Below are 25,037 nucleotides of genomic sequence, written 5' to 3' on the forward strand. Positions count from 1 at the left end.
GGTTTTTGAAGATGTGTCCCCCTGTGGGTACTTCACTACTCACCATCCTCCCCTGTATGTCGGAGTTTGCAATAGGGACTCTACGGTAGAGCAGGAACTGAGGGGGTTGGGTCACATCCATGACAGATGGGGCACCAACGGTGTCGTGAGACAACCACTGCGCATGTGCAACCCAGATGGACATTGCTGCTGAAATTCTCTGATCAATGGCACAGGAGCGCACCGATACATGAAGTGGAGCACCCACAGTGGGACACATCTCGAAGAACCTCAGTTACTGCACAATGTGAGTAACCCTCTCTTCACTCACATGTGTGTTGGAGTATTTATGCACTGCCATATTTTTCCACAGACTGGTACAGTCTGACTGATACTCTGCCAGGGTAGTGTTAGGGCCCCATAACTGCCTGTGCTTCCTCCCCCTGCCACAGGTATTGCTTCACCAGCCTGCCTATGAGCCCTTCCAGGGACAGGGTTAGAGCACCATAATTATTGTATTACGGGAGTTGTGAGAAGGCTATTTTTTTCTTTGAGTGATTGCTCATGTGTATTCCACAATAGGTGTGTGTGCTCACCACGTGCACCAGTGCCGGAAGTTTTTTCCCTAGCAGTACTAGTAGGGGAGATCCCCTAGTGACCCCTGGAGTGGTGCCTCCATGGCGCTGTATAAGGGGTGCTGCGCGCTCCCCCCACCCTCAGTTCCTTCTTGCCGCCGGTGAGGGTGCTTCGGAACTGATCTGCTCCAGCTTGTCTGCAGCTTTCCCCTAGAACTCTTGTTTGTTCATCATAGTAGTACCTGTAGTTGAAGTAGTTAAATTAGTTTACTTTAGTTTAGTGTGCCCGGATCGGGGCGTGCCCTGTACCCCGGGCTTTAAGTCATGCAACACTTGTAGGCAGCCGATGCCAGTGTGTGATCCGCACTCGGACTGTTTACGCTGTCTGGGGGAAGCCCCTCTCAGTGATCGCTGCAAGATTTGCAGGTCTTTCAAGCCTCGGACCAAGAGAGAAAGGGACATTTGGCTCTGGGCTATCCTGATGGAGTCAGTGTTGACTCCAACTCCAGTGCGCCACTCAGAGTTGGCACCAGGTACTGTGGTGTTGGTGCGCGGCGACCCCTCGGTGCCATCTACCAGTCGGCACCATTCCCCGTTCTCGGAGCACACCAAGAAGGCTAAGAAGAGGCCTTCTCCGCCACGGCACCGGAGCAAGACTGGAGGAGAGGCTAGATCCATGTTGGGCAGTCCTCGGTCCCCATCAGCCTCCAGGCCTCTGACTCAGGTCGAGCTGAGTAGCCCGGCCCATTTGGAGCAGGCTTCCCCGGATGTCTGGATGCCCTCCATGCCAGAGACCAGGCAAATGGCCCAGGATGTTATGTCCCTGCAGGTGCCAGGGGCACTGCTAATGTTGGCTCTCCGGTCCAGAGGCAAGCCACCGTTGGGAACTGTGCAGTTGCCCCCTGCTTGGTACCGTTCGCGGTCGAGGGAATGTTCCTGAGGCCGTTCACCGCTCAGCGTCCGCCCAGTGCGTACTCGACGCCGGTCACCATCAACCCCTACCAGGTTGTCTGGCTAGGTTCTAACTAACAGGGGCTCTAAGCACTGCTCCGCCTTGAGGAGCGGGCCCCATCAAGACTGAGACAGATGGCACCGAAGGTCCTCATCTCTGAGGGACTACCGTAGCCAGTCGCAACATGAACGTTGACGCCATTCCCGTTTGTCGTCTCGCTCCAGGACCCCACTGCAGCACCGCTCCCACAGTCCCAGGTGTCGATCACTGGCACCTCGCTGTCGTGGATCTGCCCGCTGGAGCCGATCGCGGAGCAGCTTCTACTAGTGGCACCATATCTCCACGTCGGGACAATGGTCTCATGGTTGGCACCATTCCCGATGCCACCGCTCCTCCCGGTCCAGGGACAGCGACAGGTCGTACGCTAGCCCGGCCTTCCTTCGTAGCCGTTGATTGATGGGACAGACCAGTCAGGCTGAACAGCCTGCTCTGCTAGTGCCACAGCAGGTGCAGTGGCACCGGGCTCCTTGGGCAGCACTCTGGTACCAATGGGCCCTGTGGCCCCTGACGCAGCAGCCGGTCGGGGCTCACTTGGTGACCAGAGCCTCGGAACGGCCATCGGCCTCTCTTTCCCAGCCTCCTAGGAAGGAGTTGGTGGGGCGTGCATCCTTGGTTCTGTGCCCGGAGGGCGACCAAGTGGTGGGACCCCCGGAACCGGTGGGTACGCAGAGTACTGCGCCGGCCTCCTCACCCTCCCCTGATGAGGTGATTACGGTCCCTCCTCCCTCTGTCTCTCAGGAGGATTCTAAGGGAACTATCGAAAAGGGTGGCATCAAGCCTCAACCTTCGGGTCGAGGAGGTGGAGGAACCCTTGGACTCCCCCTTCAATGTCCTATCAGCCTCAGCACCAGGCAGGGTGATTCTCCCACTCCACGAAGGGGTGGCAAAAATTTCAAACACCTTGTGGCAAACCCCGGCTTCCTTGCCCCCCATCTCTAAGAGGGCTGAACGGAAGTATTTTGTGCCCACCAAGGGGCATGAATACCTGTACATCCACCTGCCCCAACTCCCAGGTGGTTGAGCTGGTCAGCCACAGGGAGTGGCAGGGCCAACCAGCCACTACCCCGAAAAATAAAGGCTCAAGAAGGCTGGACTTATTTGGGAGAAAAGTTTATTCGTCCTCGAGTTTCCAGTTATGGGTCGTGAAGCATCTGGCCCTCCTGGGTCGGTATGAGTTCAATTTATGGGGCTCTCTACCCAAATTCGAGGACTCCCTCCAGGAGCATGTCAGGAAGGAGTTCAAAGCTCTGGTGGAGGAGGGTACAGCAGCTGCCAGGGCAACCCTGCAGGCAGCGGCGGCTGCGGCGGATACAACTGCACGGTCTATGGCCTCTGCGGTGTCCATGAGGAGGGTGTCGTGGCTCCTGCTGTCTGGGCTGTCCAGTGAGGCGCAGAACTCCTGCAGGACCTCCCATTTGATGGCAAGTCCCTGTTTGCGGAACAGACGGACGTGAAGCTGCATGGTCTGAAAGATTCCCGCACTACGCTTAAGACACTTGGCCTCTATGTTCCGGCTCCGGCCACAGCAGGATCCCACCCAGGCCACCCACTCTACATATGAGCCCCCTTATAAAAAGTCGCGGGACTATAAGAAATGCCCGCAGAGGCAGTCCCAGTCTGCCCCCCAGCCTGGGCCCTACAAGGGTAAATAGGCGGGAAAACATGAGTTTTGATGTGACGCCCTGGTGCTACCTTCCAGTTCGCACTAGGGATCCACCCGCAATATAGCTTCCCTTCTCCAACCAGTTGTGTGCTTTTCTCTCGTAGTGGTCGTGGCTGACCTCAGGGTCAGTGGGTCCTCAACACCATCTCCTGGGGCTACGCCCTCCAATTTACCTCTACCCCACCCAACCACCCTCCGCCCCATTCGTCCTGGGGAACCCCTCTCACGAGGCCCTGCTCGAGCAGGAGGTGGGGCGGCTCCTTGGCTTAGGAGGGGTGGAAGTGGTGCCAGCGGAGTTCAAACGCAAGGGGTACTACGCTTGCTATTTCCTTATCCTGAAGGCCAAAGTGGGGCTCAGGCCCATCCAGTACATGGTAAAGCTCAAGTTCCGTCTAATCTCTCTGGCCTCTATCATCCCCTACCTGGATCCCGGGGACTGGTACACGGCCCTCAATCTGCAGGATGCGTACTTCCACATTCACATATTCGAGGGGCACAGGCACTTCCTCTCTTTCACAGTTGGGCAGGAGCACTACCAATTTACGGTCCTCCCGTTTGGCCTGTCCACTGCTCCCAGGGTATTCACAAGTGCATGTCTGTGGTGGCAGTCTACCTCAGACGTCATTGAGGTCCAGATCTTCCCTGATCTGGACGACTGGCTAGTCAAAGGCGGCTCCCGATCACAGGTGTGGGATCATATGGCTCTCCTCCCTACTTGCGCTACCCTGGGCCTGTTGGTGAATGACACCAAGTCCACGGTAGTCCCAGTGCAGTGCATAGAGTTTATTGGGGCAGTCCTGGACGCGACGTCGGCCAAGGCCTCCCTCCCACTGGACAGATTCGAGACCCTGAAAGGACTCATTGATACAGTCATAACGTTTCCTGTGATGACAGCCAGAGTGTGCCTCCAGCTCCTGGGTCACATGTCAGCGTGCACATATGTGGTTCGCCATGGCAGACTCAGGATGAGGCCCCCGAGGTTGGCCTCGGTGTTCTCCCAGGCCAGAGACAGGATGGACAAGGTCCTCACTGTGCCTGAGCCAGTGATTGCCTCCCTACAATGGTGGTCCTCCCTGGGAAACATGCTCCACGGGTCCCGTTCAGGGGCAGACCCCTGTCGGTGGAGCTGGTGTACGACGATTTGGACCTGGGATGGGGAGCCCATGTGGGGGACGTTCAGACCCAAGGACTGTGGTCTCTGCAGGACCTTGCCCTGCATATAAATGTCAAGAAACTCAGGGTGGTCCGGCTGGTGTGTGTGGCCTTCCGCTTGCACCTGGAGGGCAGAGTGGTCAGGGTTCTCACGGACAACACAGCCTCGATGTTTTACATCAACAGGCAAGGCGGGACCCGCTCCTCTGCCAGGAAGCTCTCAGACTGTGGGACTTCTGTATAGCCCACGACATTTGCCTACAGGCCTACTACCTACCAGCCGCCTGGAATTCGCGGGCAGATCGCCTGAGCATAGACTTCTTCTCTCAGCATGAGTGGTCTCTACACCCAGAGGTGGTGCACAAACTTTTCCAAGAGTGGAGAACTCCCCAGGTGGACCTGTTCGCGACTCGGCAGAACTGCCGGTGTCCCCGGTTCTGCTCCGAGGGGTGGGGGCTGGGAATGGGCGCTATCTCCTACACCTTCCTCCTATCCTGGTCAGGTCAGCTTCTCTATGCCTTCCCCCTGATCCTGCTGATCAACAAGGTCCTGGAAAAGATAAAGACAGACAGGGCCCGGGTCCTCCTGATTGCCCCGGTGTGGTCCAGGCAACATTGGTATGGGAACCTCACAAGCCTGGCGGTCGCCCCACCGTGGCCGTTACCATCACGCCTGGACCTTCTCTCCCAGGACAAGGGCTGCCTCCTCCACCCCAACCTAGTGGCACACCACCTCACGGCATGGCTGCTCAGTGGTTAGGCTGGGAGGAGAGGACATGCTCAGAAGGGGTTCAGCGCGTCCTCTTGGAAAGCAGGCAACCCTCCACGCGTCGAGCCTACTTGGCAAAGTGGTCTCAGTTTTCCCGGTGGGCAGCTGAGTGGGGCATTTCACCCGTGGCTGCCCTAATCCAGCTCATTTTAGACTACTTCCTTCACCTCAGAGCCCAAGGCCTAGCGCCCTCATCCATCAAGGTGCACTTGGCTCCATATCGGCCTTCCACCCGCCGGTGCTGGGGCACACGGTATTTTCCCATGCTTTGACTGGCCGATTTCTTAAGGGTTTGGATCGTCTCTTCCCGTACGTTAGGACCCCAATCCCGCAGTGGGACCTGAACTTGGTGCTGGCCCGGTTGACGGGTCCCCCTTTTGAGCCGCTAGCTACATTCTCCTGGTCGCACCTCTCATGGAAGGTAGCTTTCCTGGTGGCGATCACGTCAGCTAGACGGGTCTCGGAACTCAGGGCCCTGACCTCCGAGCCCCCGTACACTGTGTTCCATAAGGATATGGTCCAGATTCAACCACATCCTTCATTCCTCCCTAAGGTGGTCTCTGCCTACCACAGGGGTCAGGACATTTTCCTGCCGGTCCTCTGCTCCAAGCCCCATGCTTCCAGTGAGGAGCACCACCTCCACATGCTGGATGTGAGACAGGCTCTGGCCTTTTACCTGGAGCAGACTAAACCATTCAGGAAGTCTTCGCAGCTGTTCATCGCCTCGGCTGAATGCATGAGGGGTTAGCCGATTTCCACTCAGCGGCTCTCCAAATGGATCACCTCATGCATCCGTACCTGTTATGACCTGGCAGGTATCCCTCCACCATCAATTGTGAGGGCACACTCAACTAGGGGACAAGCCTCATCGGCTGCCTTTTTAGCCCATGTCCGCATTCAGGACATTTGCAGGGCTGCCACATGGTCTTCAGTTCACACATTCACCTTGCATTATGCGATTGTCTCCCAGAGCAGGGAAGACGCCGGGTTCGGCAGGGCTGTGCTCCATCCTGAGAGTTTGTGAACTCCTACCCACCTCCAACTGATTTAGCTTGGAATCACCTATTGTGGAATACACATGAGCAATCACTCGAAGAAGAAAAGACAGTTACCTTTTCCATAACTGGTGTTCTTCAAGATGTGTTGCTCGTGTCTATTCCACATCCCGCCCTCCTTCCCCTCTGTCGGAGTTGTCTGGCAAGAAGGAACTGAGGGTGGGGGTAGCGCGCAGCGTCCCTTATACCATGTCATAGAGGCGCCACTCCAGGGGTTGCTGGGGCGCTCCCCTACGGGCACTGCTAAGGGAAAAACTTCTGACACCGGTGCACGTGGCGAGCACACACACCTATAGTGGAATAGATGTGAGCAACACATCTCGAAGAACACTCAGTTATGGAAAAGGTAACTGTCTTTTCTTCTTTGAGGAGTATCCTTGTGCGTGCTCCACTTTAGGTGAATCTGCATCCCAGTGCCTGTGATCAGAATTTGAGTAGCAGTGCCTGGTTGGGTTGCACACATGCAGTCCCTGTCTTGGGCCACCTCTGGGGGTTACATAGCACTGTGTCTCCCCGCCCCCAGTTCTTTCTCTACTACCCTTGGCTTAAATGGAACAATTAGCAAAGCCTCTGAGTTTACCTTTAATCGACGTCAGATTTGGAGTAGTAGTTTTAGAACATAGTTTAGTTAGTTAATATTTAACTACCCTTTCTCTTCCCTGTTGATTTTTTTCTACTAAAAAAAATCTTTTTTCTTCTCTTAGAAGTTTAAGTATCATTTATTATTATATCCATTAGTATAGAACAGTTAACCTCCCTCATGTGAGAGACCCTATTCTAAGGGGCATGCCCAACTCTCTGCATTGCCTCACTTACTGGTCGTCAATCCCAGTTTCTGATGGACATTCGCAGTGTGTCTGCTGCTTTTGCAAGACACACATCCCATAAAAGTGATCCCACTGCCATAATCTAAAGACCAGCACCAGAAAAGCAAGGGATCTCCACTTAAAACTCCTCATGAGGGAGAAGTGTCTGTGCCCAGCATCTGATTCAGGATTACAGACCCTCCTGGGCACTGACTTCTAGCAGTGGCATCTGACAGAAATTCCGCAACACCCTCTCAGAGGAAGGAGCACTACTTCAAAAAGGTGATAAAAAACATGCTCTGACCTCCCCTTCTTGGGAACCTACCAAAAAGAGACTCTTCCTGACCCATCAGACCCCATCGGTACTGACCACACTGAGACCTACCACCTCTGAGGCAACGGGACCATCCAGCATCACGGGTACCATGCAAGCCAAACAACCTAAGTGGGCAGGCTCAGACAAAGGCACAAAAGAGGAATTTACCATCCCTATCTCATTACTGCCAGAGCCGCTCAAACATGCATCACCGAGCAGCTCAGCAGCACTACAGTCTATGGCACCACCTTCTGCCTCCATACCGCATAGCACATGATCCTTGGCACTAACAACCTTAGTAATGGCATTGGGACTGCCAGCAACGCCTTCCTTGGTACTGATACTCTCGGTACTGCAATTTCTCTGGCATAATGATCTTCTAGTCTCTTTGGCACCGGAATCTCCCCTCCTTGGTACTGATGTTACTCCAGCGTGCTTGGTACCATGCCAATTCACACCACTACCCAGATTAGCTTCTCCTTTCTCAAGCGATGAGGATGATGATGAAGGGGAAATCTACTCTTCACATCACTCCTTGCCTATCCAGACAGCTACCAGGTCAGGTCCACTAGAACAACCTGAACACCACCCCAGACCAGCAACTCACAGGTGGTACAGACACCTATGGTTACCACCACTAATGCCATTCCCACCAGCCCTACTGGGATCCATGGGCAGCATACCGTCACCACTATCCTAAGCCTCCCAGTACACATAGGGAGAGGTCAAGGCAGTCTCCATCACTCTCTCAGTACTTGGATCCTCTGAACCCTCGGAAGAGACACTCGAAAGGCTGGAGGAGACTTCGGATCAGGAAGTCAACCCAGCTGCCAGTTTTTCATCCTATTCTCTGGATGAAGCTATCATGTCCTCACCACCAGGGCCGGATTAATCCAGGGGCTTTAGGGGCTGCAGCCCAGGGCCCTGGACTGAGGGGGGCCCGGAGCAGCAGGGCTCAGGAAGGCTGTCTGCATGCTGTGGCCCCACGCCACTCCCGGAAGCGGCCGACTACTGGCATGTCTCTGCGGCCCCTGGCAGAGTGAGAGGGAGGCAGCTCCGTGTGCTGCCCCAGCACTGTGCCCCTGTGGTGTCGGCACTTGCAGGCGCAGGCAGCACACTGAGACACACTGTCCCCCTGCCTCCGGGGATGTGCAGAGATGTGCCAGCAGCTCCTTCTGCACTCCAACCCCCTGCCCCACGTCAGAATCCCCTCCTGCACCAAACTCCCTCACAGAGCCCGCACTCCTCAGTCTCTCCTGCACCTGAACACTCTGCCCCAGCTTGGAGCCCCTTCCTGCACCCAAACTCCCTCCCAGAAAGAAACTAATATAACAGCTGTTCTAAGGTAAGAAGTAGGCTATTTTGAATTAACTATATTCTACATGTTTTAAGACTGAAATGTAACCACAGAATGGCTTTATGTTAATTAAAAGGCAAGTTTAGTGTAGCTTTAATAGCCTCGATGCCATAATTGTGATAATTTTGTTTCAAATTAGGAAAAAGACTTGTATACAGGGGCCCCACAAAATCTAATAGCCCCAGGCCCACAGGACAGTTAATCCGGGCCTGCTCACCACCCACAATGGGGGATGATTTTAAACAGTTCAAAGAGCTGTTTAAGAGGATTGCAGACGCATTGGAGATACGGCTGGAAGAAGTTGCGGAGTCCAAACATAAGTTGTTGGACGTCCTCCAAAGTTCAACTTCTTCCAGGATTGCTCTCCCAATAAACAAGGTTCTCATGGACCCAGCTAAGGCCATCTGGCATACCCCAGCAACAATTCTGCCCACTTGCAAAAGAGCGTACAAAAAATATTATGTCCCTTCCAAAGGAATGAAATTTTTATTTTGACACCCAATGCCAATCTCACTGGTGATAGAGGCTGTGAATGAGTGGGGCAGACAACACCATTCCAGATCCACCCCATATGACAGGGACAGGAAAAGATTAGATCTTTTTGGGTGTAAGGCCTACTCAGCGAACCTACAGTTCAGGATTGCAAATTACAAGGCACTAATGGCCAAATACAACCATTTCAACTATTCAAAGATGTCTGACTTTATTGATTATCTACCTGATGACAAAAAGGAATAATTTAAAGCAGTCATCTCTGAGGGTCAACTCCTAGATTGCATAGCTTTACAAACCTTACTGGACTTGGCAGACACGGCGGTATGTTCCATTGCCATAGTCATGCGATGAGCTTCCTGGGTCCAGCTCTTGGAGTTTCCCCAAAAGGTACAATCCACTGTCAAGGATCTCCCATTCGAGGGCCTGAAGGTGTTGGCAGCTAAAACGGATGAGTCGCTTCACACAAAAGACTCCAGGGCCACTCTGAAATCCTTGGACATCTACATGCCTGACCGAGGAAAAAACAGGGAAAGTATTACTCAGCGCAAAGAACAAGATTCATGCCCTATACTCAACCACAGAGGCAATATAACCCACAAAAATAGACCCATGAGAGACCCATGAGACGGAGATGACTCCCATGTCAGCCATCAACATCCCAAGAACTCCCCGCCACTCCCTAAACAACAGTTTTTAGGGTTTGATCGAGGGCCGGAGATACCTCCCCCATTTTCTATTCCTGGAACTGTTTGACAACATCCATCCTTTCGGAGACCATCTGACTCCATTCCACCCAGCATGGCAAACCATCACATCAGACAAATGGGTACTAGAAATTATCGAGACTGGCTATTCAATCCAATTTACCTCCATCCCCCCCATGCTTCCTCTCTCCCCATTCCTCTTCAGGGACCCTTCTCACAAACACCTACTGCGATACGAGGTAAACCATTTCATACACCTGCGCACCATAGAACCAGTACCAACACAACACAGAGGGAAGGGCTTCTACTCCCATTATTTTTAACCCAGAAGAAAACAGGAGGATGGAGGTCAATTCTCGACCTAAGAAGACTCAACAAATTTGTGAATACCCAGCGATTCAGGATGGTCATGCTAGCAACGATAATTCCAGCACTAGAACTAGGGGACTGGTTCTCAGCCCTTGACCTCCAGAATACATATTTCCACATAATGATACATCCCTCCCACAGGAAGTTTTTAGATTTGTTCTGGGCACAGATCATTATCAATACAAAGTACTCCCTTTGGGCTTATCTATGGCTCCACAGATATTCTCAAAAGTCCTTGCAGTATTGGTGGCTCACCTCCGTAGACAAGGAGTCATAATAGTCCCCTATCTGGACAATTGCTTAGTCAAACCTTGACTTGAGAAGAGGCCCTATAAGCTATCCAAAAAAACCAGCTCTTTTCACACAACTGGCTCTACAAATAAATTAAGAAAAATCAACGTTCACACCTGTACAGAGACTGGAATTCATTGGGAACTACCTCGATTCGAAGCTATAGTCTCTCTGCCCCCTCACAGATTTACTACTCTAGTCAACCTGATCACTTCAACACAAACCAGCCCACAGATATCAACCAGGACCTGCCTCCCACTGTTAGGCCGTATGTCAGCAGCGACATTTGTCTTGAAGCATGCAAGATTACACATGCATTGTTTGTAGGGCTGACTCAGGACAGTATACATCCCACACAGTATAAACAAGTACCTTACGATGCCTGGCAAAGTACAAAAATTCTCTACAGTGTTGGACTCAACCATACAACATTTGCACAAGAGTTCTCTTTTCACAGATCCCTCCATCAATGATACAACAGATGCTTCTCTGCAAGGTTGGGGGTGAGGGCACATTTGCACAACCACATGATCCACGGTCACTGGTCCCCATCAGAATCAACATTGCCCATAAACTTACTGGAGCTATGGGCAGTCCACAATACATGCTCTCACTTCCTACTCATGATCAGGGACAAGACCACAAAGGTGTTGACGGACAACATTGCTTGTATGTTTTATATAAACCGACAAGAGGGAGCATGGTCAACACCCTGTGCACAGAAAGCGATGTGATTATGGAATTGGTGCATCTGCCACATCATCAACATCTCAGCCTCCAGTCTACCAGGATGCCAAAATACCACTGCAGCTGCACTGAGCAGGAAATTCCCCCAAGACCATGAATGGGAAATAAACACATGGGTACTACAGAGCATATTCAAACACTGGGGGGCGGGTCTCAACTGTAGATCTCTTTGTGACAATCCAGAACGCCAAGTGCCCATCCTTCTGCTCGACAGCGGGACTGGGACCCCATTCTCTAGGCGATGCTTTTCTCCTCAAATGGGAGGCACCTTTACTGTACACCTTTCCCCCCACCCCTCTCCTATCCAGGCTCATACACAAGATAAGGACTGACAATTCCAGAGTCATCTTGATAACCCCTCCTGGCCCAGAGAAACGTGGTTTCATTATCTCTTGCAGATGGCTGTGTGCCCACCCCACACTCTTCCCCTTCCACCACATCTCCTGTCTCAGGATGCAGGTCAGGTCCACCACCCAAACGTGGCAAAACACCACCTGAATGCATAGCTACTCCATGATTCCAAGGCAGTGAAATGACCTGTTCAGAGGAGGTAAGGGACATTCTCTTAAATAGCAGAAGGTCTACTACACAAAATACCTACCTGCACAAATGGAAGAGATTCCACACATGATGCCAGAATGGACAAACTGTGATGACTACCTCTCCTTTACAAATGGTATTAGATTACATACCAATTTAAGAAATCTGGTCTCTCAATGAGCTCGATTAGAGTACACCTCGCAGCAATCATGGCTTTCCACCACAAAGATGACAAGTTCTTGATCTTCACCTAGCCTACCATTAAACTTTTTCTCAAGGGTCTTTGTAACTTTTACCCTGAAATACAAACCCGTGCTCCGTCATGAGACCTTAATCTGGTGCTGCAATGCCTTACTGGGCCCCTGTTTGAACCCTTAGTGATGTGTTCACTTCTCCACCTCTCAATGAAAATGACATTTCTCATCACTCTTACTCCTGACGAATAGGAGAACTTAAGGCGCTCATGACACACCCCCATACACAATATTTTTCAAAAACAAAGTTACTCTAAGACTTCATCCAAAATTCTTACCTAAAATATTTCCTTGTTCCATTTGAATCAACCCATCTATCTCCCATGGTTCTTCCCAAAACCTCATGGGAACAAACAAGAACTGATGTTTCACACCCTGGACATCTGAAGGGTGCTAGAATTTTACATTGACAGGACTGAGAAAGTCACCAAGTTATTTCTTTCCATCACAGAATAATATAAGGGAGACGCCATATCCAAACACAGGCTGTTGAAGTGGATCTCTGGCTGCACTGACCTTTGCTATCGCCATCAGCAACTATAAGCCCCATCAGAGTCCCACACACACTCCACCAGAGCACACTCTACATCGATAGCTTCCTCAACAATGCGCCCTTTATGGACATCTGCAAAGCAGCAACCTTATGCGTCAGCCCATATGTTCACAGAGCATTACGTCAGGGAGCAGGACTCGTCATCAGAAGCTCTATTTGGACTTATGGTTTTATCATCCGTCATGACTGCAACTCCAAAGCCCCTTTGTTCACTGGAGGGCACTGCTCTACAGTCACCTAAAGTGGAGCACCCACAGGGACACTTGTCAAAGAAGAAGAGAAGGTTACTCACCCTGTGTAGTAACTGAAGTTCTTTGAGATGGTTGTACCTTTGGGTGCTCCACTACCCTCCCACCTCCCATCTACTTTGGAGGTTTCACACTGAAGACTCTGCAGTAGAGAAGGAACCAAGCGGGGGGTGGGAGTGGGAAGAGTTGGTAGCACAGTGCTATGTAACTTTCAGAGGCGGCCCGGGACGCAGACAGCACATATTTGACCCGGCAGGCACTGTGACAGAAATTCTTCGATCGCAGGTGCAGGGACGAAGATTCACCTGAAGTGGAGCACCCACAGGGAGAACCATCTCAAAGAACCTCAGTTACTGCACAGGGTGAGTAACCTTCTTTTTTAACTAAAAGGGAAGGGGTGTTTGTACCTAAACAGGAATCTAGCAGTGATGAGATTTTCAGAGTATCTGAATTTTTTGTGTTTACATTTTATTTTGTTGCTATATATGGGTACTGTGATGAAAATTAAATTCTTTTTTGTGTACTTTTTAAATATAAAGATGTCATAGGGAGATAATGACAGGTCCCTTTACTCTGATAGCTCTGTATATTGTTCTGTGTATGCCCGGGTTGTGTGTTTTGCGGAAGGTTATACAGTAGTGAGAACTTCCCATGCTGTTTTTTTTTTAATTAAAACTTTGTGATGAAACTTAAATGACAGAAGTTGTTTAGCTTAGGGTCCTTCATCACTTCTGCTTGGTCCTAATTCATTCTTGGGAAGCTCCATAGGAATGGTTACATATTTCTTGTGCCTGAGATTTTGGGAGGGTAATGCCTGATTCATTGTGAACAAAGCCAAAATTGTCCACGATGATATGAAATGTTCTCTGAATTTGGTATGTATTGCTAAAACCCGTTTGAACAAAGTTGCAGACCCATTTTTGTTATGGCAGATTCTGGCAGCTATATGATAATCTACGAGTCTCAGGTTTTATCTTTACTACAGTGTTAACTCGAGTTATCTATCCTTGAGTGAACGAGAGCTGGTCAGGACTTTTCAACTAAATGTTTTTTCATTTGAAAGTGCTGATTCATCAAAACCAAAACATGTTACAGAAACACATCAGTTTAGATTACATTTTCACCAGGAAGGTTTCTGAGGTCCAGACTGGAATTTCTGGTTGGGGGAGGAGGAAGATGGGGCTTGGCAGGGGGAGGAGAGAGAGCAAGAGAACACACACAGCCAATAGTCTTACCTGGAAGGTGGGAGTTGCAGGGTTCATGTCCCTGCTCTAAATCAGGCAGAAGAGGGACTTGAACCTGGGTTTCCCATTTCCCTGCTCAGTGCCATAATTACTGGGCTATTGTCTATTCTGGTTGGGGGTTCTCTCTCTCTTTGTGAATTTTTTTTGTAAGGTCTCTGTTTTGTCTGAAGGCAGAACAAACCAAATGCTGAAATTTTTCATGAAACAGAATTCTTGTTTTCAAATTATCCTAGCTTAATGAGAGCAGTCATGCTCAAAAACAATGCTTGAACAGCACAGACTGGATTAGCAGCACAGAGAAGCTGAGTCCCTGCTGCATTATAGCTGAAGCTTCATCAGCACTCAAGCTTCACCTCCCACTCGTTGACAGATCACCTAGCATGAGTTTAAAGCACCGCTTGAGCTAGAGATTTTTGTGTCTGTGCAAGCAAGTCAAGTCAGGGGCAATAATTGAGTGATATCTTGAGCTAACACTGCACTGAAGAGAAACCCTCAGACAGGAAGAATTGGGAGACGTTTACGGTTTTTAGCCTGATTATAATACAAAAGGTGGCCAATCTCTGTTTGTTCAAGTTTGTAGCTGTCTCCTGTGAGTCTGCAGCAGACCAACATTTTTATTTCTTCTAGTGTATAGACCACAAGAGTTATTTGTGGGATTTTATCTCTGAGTTATCTGAACTGATGTCAATACTTCTGCTGAAGTTCTTGGAAATTACAGTATTGTCCTCATGGATTTCAATAAGTATGTGGATAATAGTGCTGATGGGCTGCCATGTAACTTCCTATAAGAAAGGGAAAGTTCCCAGAGGGTCAGATATGCTCTGTCTTGATTTGAGCATAGTTTGACTGATTTGAGTGTTAGGGTTGCCTGAAAATTTAAACCAAAGAGATTACGTACATTTTTTGACAATACTGATTATAGAGTTACAGTTTAATTTCTTCTTTTCAAATCAGTATTCTGCTGCTGAAAAATTAGAGTGTGGGGGAGAGAAAATTTTGTTAGACTAGTGGGAAATCAAAATGTAATATGTCCCTTAATAGCTCAGTCGTTTCAACTAAATAAATATTATTTATTTCCAGACCTATGATGATATCATTTTTAAGGCTGGTGCTGAAGCAAGAAACCAAACAAACTAGCCTGGGTAGTTTTAGCATAGTTAAAAAAATGCAAGAGAAATAATTGATTTAGGAACCTACCAGTGTAGGAACCAATAACAAGAAAAGGAAGAATTTAAAGGAATTATGTTTCTCTTCTTAATTATATTGTCAAAGCTTATTTTAATACTTTTCTCCAATGATAGTACAAATAACACATTTAAAAAGTTCCCCAAAAAAGCAAACTTAAAGTAATTATTTTAAGTAGGCATGTCTAATCATGAATTAAAATATAGTTTGTCACCTAAAGTAAATTAAATGGGATTTAATGTACTTGTTTTTCTTCTCTTTAGCTGAATGGATTGGAATGTCTGGTGTTATTTCTCTCACTGTTTTGGGAATTCTTTTAGATTCTGTAAGCTTTAGTCCAGGGGTAGATGAATTTATCTTTAGGTGAGTATTTACTTCCATTTTAAATTAACTGTTTTATGTCCTTCAAGATATTCCTTGTTGCTACTTACATGTCAAGAGAGGGAACTGTGTTTATATGCAGACTAATCTGGTCAATAGTGGACCATACAAATGGTCCCTGGATTACATGCTCTTCCAGTGGGGTGGTTCATTCATAATTAAAAAACAAACAAACTAGTGTTCTGGTTAAAACACAGAGAAAAGTTGCCTTAATCCCTTCTGGCTTTGTGGAAGGAGTGTACCTCGAGGTTCTCCTTCCTAGGTGCTTCACTTTAGGTGTTCATGTGCCCCTCTGCTTGTAATTGGAGATTTGTAGTAGCAGTGCCAGTTTGGATTGCACATGCGTGGTCCCCGTCTCTCGCCACCTCAGGTGGTTATCTGGCGTAGTGCGACCAGCCCCCTCTCAGTTCCTTTTCTATCGCCTTTGGCTTGAGTCGGAGCATCTAGCAGCACCTCTGTGCCTAGTCTTATTACTATAGTTTTCACTAGTTAGATTTAATTCTTGCTCTTTATAGTTAATTCTTTTCTCCTCTTCTTTCCCATTAAATTTATTTTCTCTCTCAAAACATTTTTTTTCTTCAGACCAGAAGTTTAGGTTTCTGTTGTTAACTGTTAGAGTAGACTATTAGTTTTTCCCCTTACGGGGGCAAATACTCCTCTGAGGGGCATCCCCGGTTCCCTGGGTTTTAAACGCTGCCTCACCTGCAGACTTTCAGTACCTGTATCTGACAGGCACTCATAGTGTGTTCACTGCCTCGGCGAGACACACATACCTCAGAAATGCTCACAGTATCGCAACCTAAAAGCCTGGATCAGGAAAGCGAGACACCTACAATTTAAACACTGCCTGACGGAGAAGTCTCTCCGGCCAGCATCTGAGCCTGAAGCACGGACCCCACCTGTCAGCAATCCTTCCTCCATGGCTCAGACTAAAGATCTCCCCTCTAAGAAGGTGGCAAAAAGTGGGCCACAACTTCCCTGGCTTGGGAATTTGCCAAAAAATGGTGTTCCCCAAACTAGCAAACCCCATGGGTATTGAGCGTGCCGGCCTTCTCCATGGCTGAAGTAGTGGGACCCTCCGGTACCAAAAGAGTACTTGTGGGTACCAAAAGAGCAAAAGACTCCAAGCAGGTTCGTTCTGACATGGGCAGCAAGGGAAAACCGAAACCCCATGCTTTGGCACCGGCAGAGCTGACTAGATACCTGGCGCCGAGCGGCTTGGCACCACTGCAGACCATGGCACAACCTTCTATTGGTATAACGCAATCGGAGCACGCATCAACACCATCAATCATGCCGGAACAGTCGGTACTGACTGCTACACCTTCAAAGGCACTGTTGCTACCGGCACCACAGCAATTCCTGCAGCAGAAGGACCTAATGGTCACCTCAGTGCCAGAATCTCCTATTCTCAGCACCAATGTCACTCAGGCATGTTTGCTACCAAGCCACTTCACCACTCTACCTCGATCTGCTCCCCCGTTCTCGAGTGATAAGGAGGATGAGGACGAAGGGGAAATATAATCTTCAAACCATTCTTCTCCCATGTATGCGCCTACCAGACCAGATCAACCACTACAAAGGGGATATTATACTGAACCCAAAAATTGACACTGGTATGGGCACCCATGGATGCCACTGATGCCTTTTCCACTACAGTGGCCTTATTGGAGCCGATGGGCGGCATACCCCCCACAACACCACAAACCTCCCAGCCCACCCAGGTTGAGTGCACATCATTCACCCTCACCTTTGGTACTGGGACCATCTGAGCTTCCAGAAGAGGTGGCTGAAGAGGAGGATGAGATCTCTGAGCAGGAGATGGCACCAGCAGCCCACTTTTCATCATCTTCCCCCAACGACACCATCATGCCCCACCTTCCAATACGGGAGATGATTTCAAACAATTTCAAAACCTTGACAAGAGAGTTGTGAGCTCATTGGACATTTCACTGGAAGAAGTCCAGGAAGCACAACATAAACTCCTAGACATCTTACAGACGTCAACGTGTTCCAAAATCGCTCTACTCACAAATGACCTGATTATGGAATCAGTTAAATCAATTTGGCAGACCTCAGCAACAATCCCACGCTCATGCAAGAGGTCTGACAAAAATATTATGTGCTGGCAAAGAGAATGGAATTCTTCTTCTCGCACCCCACACCGAATTCCTTGGTGGTGGATGCAGTTAACGAATGGGGCAGACAACAACACCGCAACACGCCTTATAACAGAGATTGGAAGAGGCTTGACCTCTTTGGCCGTAAGGCCTACTTCTTGGTGAGTCAACATGTTAGGATCACCAATTTCGAGGCATTGGTTGCCAAACATGACCATACTAATTATTCAAAGCTATCAGACTTTATTGATTTTTATTCCTGAGGAGAAAAGAGAGCAGTTCAGGTCCATTATCTCCGAAGGACACCTTATAGCCAGGACAGCATTGCAGGATGCCCTGGACTCCACAGACACAGCAGCAAGGTCTGCAACCACTGAGGTAGTGATGAGAAGGGCATCTTGGTTACATTTCTCTGGGTTCCCCCGAGAGGTGCAATTGACAGTTGAAGATCTTCCATGCAAAGGGCCTAAACTCTTTGCAGCCAAAACAGCTGAGTCCCTCCACACACTCAAGGACTCAAGAGCAATGTTGAAGTCCCTGGCCATTTATACACCTAAGATCAAGAAAAGACAGGGCAGATATTATGCCTCACAGAGATTCTGGTCCATTCACTACATGCAACCACACAGACAATATGAACAACAAGGGCAGAAACAGAGATCCACGAGGAGGAGATAGCCTCCACCTCAGCCCACTACGTCTCAACAACCAACCTCAAGGCAGCAATTTTGAGACTTTGATTGAGTGCCCGAGACCCCCACATCTTTCAGAATCACAAGATCAGATTGGACAAGTCCAAAGTCATCCTGATAGCCTTCATGTGGCCTTGACAAATGTGGTTCCCTTACTTTCTCAGAATGGTGGTGTGCCAACCACGCACCCTTCCTCTTCTACCTTGTCTCCTTTCTCAGGATGCAGGCCATATCCTTCACCCAGACTTAGAAAGACTCCATCTTAAGGCATAAGAATATAAGAAACATAAGAAAGGCCATACTGGGTCAGACCAAAGGTCCATCCAGCCCAGTATCCTGTCTACCAACAGTGGCCAATGCCAGGTGCCCCAGAGGGAGTGAACCTAACAGGTAATGGTCTAGTGATCTCTCTCCTGCCATCCATCTCCACCCTCTGACAAACAGAGCATGGTTACTCCACGGCTCTGAGGACCTGAAATGACATGCTCAGAGGAAGTACAGAACATTTTATTAAATAGTTGCGAAACAACCACCCATCACATATATCTATACAAATGGAGACGATACAATACCTGGTGCCAAAGAAACAGATCACAGCAATCTCTTCCTCGTTACCTTTGATACTGGACTACTTGCTGGAACTTAAGAAATCTGGTCTCTCCATAAACTCAATCAGGGTGTACCTCTCAGCTGTCACAGCATTCCACCACAAGGTGGACATTTTTGTGCACCCAATCACCAAGCGTATTCTCAAAGGCCTCAGCAACATTTACACTGAAGTATGAACTACTACTCCATTATGGGATTTTAACTTAGTTTTCTGGGGCATCACTGGACCCGTGTTTGAACCGTTAGTGACATGCTTCCTCCTCCACCTTTCAATGAAGGTGAAGTTTCTTGTCGCCATCACATCTGCCAGATGAGTGGGAGAACTAGAGGCCCTCACATCACACACACTATTCATGATATTCTTCAAAGATAAAGTTACCCTAAGACTGCATCCTAAGTTCTTACCTAAGGTCGCCTCATCATTCCATCTCAACCAACCCATCCATCTACCAACATTCTACCTGAAACCCCATGGGAATAGATGGGAGTCAACACTAGATACCCTGGACATCTGCGGGGTGCTAGCCTTTTACATAGACAGAACAAAGACATTCAGGAAGTCTCCAAAATTATTCGTCTCAGTCACTGAACAATCGAAAGGAGACGCTATATCTAAATAGAGACTGTCCAGATGGACTTCAGAATGTTTCTAATTATGCTATCACCAATACGATCTTCAGCCTCCAACGTGGATTCACACACATACCACCAGAGCTCTATCGGCTTTGATAGCATTTCTTAACCACGGGCCCCTTATGGACATCTATATAGCGGCAACTTGGGCCTCAGCCCATACATTTACATAACATTATGCATTAGAATATCACACAACATCTGATCACTATTCGGTCTTACCGCATTATCATCTGCCATGACTTCACCTCCGAAGTCCCTTCCTTCCACTGAAGGGCGCTGCTCTGAAGTCACCTAAAGTGGAGCACCCACAGGGACACTTGTCGAAGAAGAAGAGAAAGTTACTCACCCTGTGTAGTAACTGAAGTTCTTTGAGATGGTTGTCCCTGTGGGTGCTCCATCCCTGTGGGTGCTCCACTACCGCTGGTCCTCCCCTCTATTTGGTGTTTCTCACTAGATGCTCTGCAGCAGAGAAGGAACAGAGAGGGGGTTGGTTGCACAGCACCAGATAACTGCCTCAGGTGGTGCAATCCAACCAAGCACTGCTACCGGAAATCTCCAATTACAAGTGCAGGGGCACGTGAACACCTAAAGTAGAGCACCCACAGTGACAATCATCTCGAAGAACCTCAGATACTGCACAGGGTGAGTAACCTTCTTATTTATATCTGTAGTGAAAATTTTTTGATCTCGTGTGAAAGGCCCCTGTGAATCTCTTTAAATTCTTTCCCACAAAAATTACTTGACTATCTCGTCATTTGTCCAAGTCTAGCTTGTTCTCTTATTTCAGCTTGCCACAGGGACATCACCACTCAGTGCCACGTTGATCAATATATTGAAAGTAATTAAATTAAACTTTGTTCAAACAAAACATTTGTAATGCAACTTCAATTTTATTACAACTTCTAAATGACATTTTTAAAAATTTTGTAACAGGAAACTGAGTAGGTACTGTCATCTATAATTTCTTGCTTTTTAAAAAATGTAAATATTCAGAAAATTATAGTTACCAATTTGTAAGAAGCATATAAACAATGTACATGAAAAGTAGCTGTAATTTTGTATCTTATTTTCATGTAACCCTTTTTGAGGAGAGTTAAATCAATTATCCTTTGAAATGAAACAGTATAACTTACCAAACCCAAAAAACAAACCCAAAGGGAGCACAACAGTTGCTTATCAAAACAATATGCAGGATAGCTGTACCTGTAAATCCTCCATACACCACACCACCATGGTCACTTGAGGACACCTCCTTAAGGTTTCCAATTCCAAACCATCACCTCTCTTGGAAGGAGACCCACATTTCTCTCCCTACTGATCAGGGTTTTAAGTTTGGGCAGCTTCCTGCCTTATACTCGAATATCCCCAGCAAGCCAGTCTGCCTAAAGACAAGGTCCAATGCTTTTCTTTTTCTCTAAGGGCTATGAATAGTGTGCTGTCAGCAGTTACAAGTTACCCCTCAACTCTTTCTGTTGAAGCACATTTATTCTTAAAGTAAAAGCATAGGCAATATAGTGTACTTAGATTTTCAGAAAGCCTCTGACAAAGTCCCTCAACAAAGGCTCTTAAGCAAAATAACCTGTCATGGGATAGGAGGGAAGGTCCTCTCATGGATTAGTAACTGGTTAAAAGATAGGAAAAAAAGAGTAGGAATAAATTGTCACTTTTCATAATGGGGAGCGGTAAATAGTGGTGCCCTCCAGGGTTCTACTGGGACCAGTTCTATTCAACATATTCATAAATGAACTGGAAAAAGGGGTAAACAGTGAGGAGGGAAAATTTGCAGATGATACAAAACTTCTCAAGATAGTTAATTCCCAGGCAGACTGCGAAGAGCTACAAAAGGATCTCTCAGAATTGGTGACTGGGCAGCAAAATGGCAGATGAAATTCAATGTTGATAAATGCAAAGTAATGCACATTGGAAAACATCCCAACTATAGATATAAAATGATGGGGTCTAAATTAGTTGTTACCACTCAAGAAAGAGATTTTGGAGTCATTGTGGATAGTTCTCTGAAAACATCCATTCAATGTTCAGCAACAGTCAAAAAAGTGAAAAGACTGTTGGGAATCATTAAGAAAGGGATAGATAATATGACAGAAAATATCATATTGCCCCAGTATAAATCCATGGTCCGACCAAATCTTGAATACTGCGTGCAGATGTGGTTGCCCCATCTCAAAAAAGATGTATTGGAATTGGATAAGGTTCAGAAAAGGGCAACAAAAATGATTAGGGGTATGGAACGGCTTCCGTATGAGGAGAGATTAATAAGACTGGGACTTTTCAGCTTGGAAAAGATACAACCGGGGATATGATTGAGATCTATAAAATCACGACTGGTGTGGAGAAAGTAAATAAGGAAGTGTTATTTACTCTTTCTCATAAGACAAGATCTAGGGGTCACCAAATGAAATTAATAGGCAGCAGGTTTAAAACAAACAAAAGGAAGTATTTCTTCACACAACACACACTAAATCTGTGGAACTCTTTGCCAGAGGATTTTCTGAAGGCCAAGACTATAACAGGGTTCAAAAAGGAACTAGATAAATTCATGGAGGATAGGTCCATCAATGTCTATTAGTCAGGATGGGCAGGGATGGTGCCAATGCTCAAACCACTGAGCTATCCCTCCGCCCTCCACCCTCCCTAGGATGCTGGGCTAGACGGACCTTTGGTCTGACCCAGTATGGCCGCTCTTATGTTCATTACAGAGAAAAAATATAAAAACCACGAAAGAACCTACAGGCATGCAGAAGCTTACCAGAGGTCACCCATCAATCTTATGGGGCCATTGTAGGCCAAAGTCTTTCCAGCCTTTCTGTGTGTGGGACCTTGGACAGGATGAGAAAGAAGGCCCTGAGCAGGTTTAAACACAGCCTTTTTATGCCCAAAACCCTTTCTTTGTCTGTTGGTCTCTGGAAAAATCCCATATACGCAAGCCTCCCCAGGGGCTGGTACCTCTTTGCGGGGGGGGGGTGGGGGGGGTTACAACCTGAGTGATTAATCTGAATCACCCCACACTGTTCTTAGCTCCTGGCGGAACTGTGGCAGCCCTCCTCTCCCTCCTCCTCCCCCCACATTCATACACCATTCATGCATTTAATACAATATAGTCCCCAAAGAGATTGCAAGCATTTGAAATATCTATCATACTTTCATTACGTTTCCTCCTGTGATCCTTCTTTGTAATCAGCAAATTCCCACTCCCAGACTTTCCTCCAGATGTGTGCATCTTGTACTTCTCAGTACCCTCCTGAACAATACAAGCTCATACAAAGTCCGTCATTTCATCTAAGGAAAATGATATGCACAAATCTTGTTATCCCAAGCGATGGTTCCCAAACACCAGGTTTAGATAAAACAATAAGATAAATTTATTATGCATAAAAGTCAGGATAGAAAAGAAAAGAAGAAAAGATAAAAATGCAAGCTAATACCCAACTTAACAGGTTAAGTGAACTTAAAAGCTTAAAACCAAAAGGTTTTTCTGACCATAAGCTGTAGTAAATTTCATAGGCTGGGTCTCTTTGCAGCCTTGGACCCTTCCCCCTTAGTTCAGTGTCCTCCAGGTATTCATTGATGTTTTCAGCAAAGAGATGGGAGGAGAAAAGGTGAAGTGGAGGGCATTGTCTCACATTTTTATACCACTCTCCCCTCTTTGAGAATTACCCCAAGCTGCGATGCAGGCGACATGCAGTCTGTTGCCGACATGAGGTATGAAGCATCCCTGTGATGAAATGTACATTTCTTGTTTACATCATCTCACCTGCTGCTGAATGGCTGCTTTAACACCTGGCTGGGGCCAGTATGTCTTTGTTTCTGAAAAACTGGTCTTATGGGTTGTCAGGGTTCCCTCCCCACTCTGAACTTTGGGGTACAGATGTGGGGACCCGCATGAAAGACCCCCTAAGCTTGTTTCTACCAGCTTAGGTTAAAAATTTCCCCAAGGCACAAATCCTTCCTTGTCCAAGTGAGCTAGACAAAGATTCAGGAAAAGGACCACTTGGAGTTCCTGTTTCCCCAAAATATCCCCCCAAGCCTCTTCACCCCCTTTCCTGGGGAGGCTTGAGAATAATATACCAACAAAATAAGTAAACAAGGTGAGCACACACCTGACCCTTGGGTTTTTAGGACACTAAAACCCAATCAGGTTCTTAAAAGCAGAACTTTAAGTAAAAGAAGCACCTCTGTAAAATCAGGATGGAAGGTAATTTTGAAGGTAATAAGATTTAAAACACTGAGGATTCCTGTCTAAGCAAAACTTTAAAGTTACAAAAAACAAGAGTAAACCTCCCTCTTAGCATCGGGAAAATTCACAAGCTAAAACAAAAGATAATCTAACACATTTCCTTGCTTTACTTACAATTTTTGTAATCTAGATAATTATTTCAGGTAGGGTTTTAGGAGAGGGGTTTTTTTCTGCCTGGTGTCCCTCTCTTTGTCCCGAGAGAACACAAAACAAAAGAGAGCACAACAAAACCTCTCCCCACAGATTTGAAAGGATCTTCTTCCCTTATTGGTCCTTTTGGTCAGGTTCCAACCAGGTTGTTTGAGCTTCTTAACGCCTTACAGGTAAAGGAGGGATTTTATGCTTATCTGTATGGTTATGACATGGCTATTATCCAGAATTATAGCATATTACAGTAACAATCATGTAGTAGAATTTATAAATTAATATACAATGCTGATACATGTTTTACTCAGACAATAAGGTTCAGCAGATTATAAGTTTTCAAATGATACTTCACAAGGCATACTTTGTACAAAATTTATCATAGTCCTATGAAAGGGGTGAACATAGGGGTGCTGCTGCCAGTCCCTCTTTGAATCTTGTTAAATTCTTGATCCTTGGTGATATACTGTAGCAATATGTTACAGATAATAGCAGGGAATAGCAGATAACAGCTTCCAACTACAGTAGTTTGGGAATAATCAACCAATATGAGGATTACATTAGTGTTGATTCTGAAATGAAGACTAGTGCTGTGTTTTTTATAATCTATCTCTGTGCTTTTCTTTAACATAGGTTCTGGTCAATGCTGACATTTTTGGCTCATGTTATGATATTCATTATAATTGGAATTGTGATAGCTGTAAAATCCTTTCCATATGTGACTATTCGTGATTTGTTTTATATCTTAACACTCTATCTTGCATTGAACCTTATAAGGTAAGGACTACTGTTTGCCCCTATGTAGGACAACCCTCTGCCCCATCCCCCTGCCTTTTTAAAATCATGATTGCACATATGGCTTTAAAAATATTGAGGTTATCTGTTTT

General features: G+C 47.3%; 1 protein-coding gene across 1 annotated transcript in view; it reads left to right on the forward strand.

The window, feature by feature from the left end:
• Positions 1-25,037, forward strand: part of LOC114018710 (sodium/hydrogen exchanger 10) — a 304,510-nt gene that overhangs the window by 66,120 nt on the left and 213,353 nt on the right. Inside the window, exons 7-8 of the mRNA XM_043548755.1 lie at positions 15,577-15,676; positions 24,784-24,927. Coding sequence (XP_043404690.1) covers positions 15,577-15,676; positions 24,784-24,927 — 244 coding nt within the window. The remainder of the gene's footprint in view (positions 1-15,576; positions 15,677-24,783; positions 24,928-25,037) is intronic.

This window comes from Chelonia mydas, chromosome 6, assembly GCF_015237465.2.
Source record: "Chelonia mydas isolate rCheMyd1 chromosome 6, rCheMyd1.pri.v2, whole genome shotgun sequence".
NCBI classification, from domain to species: domain Eukaryota; kingdom Metazoa; phylum Chordata; order Testudines; family Cheloniidae; genus Chelonia; species Chelonia mydas.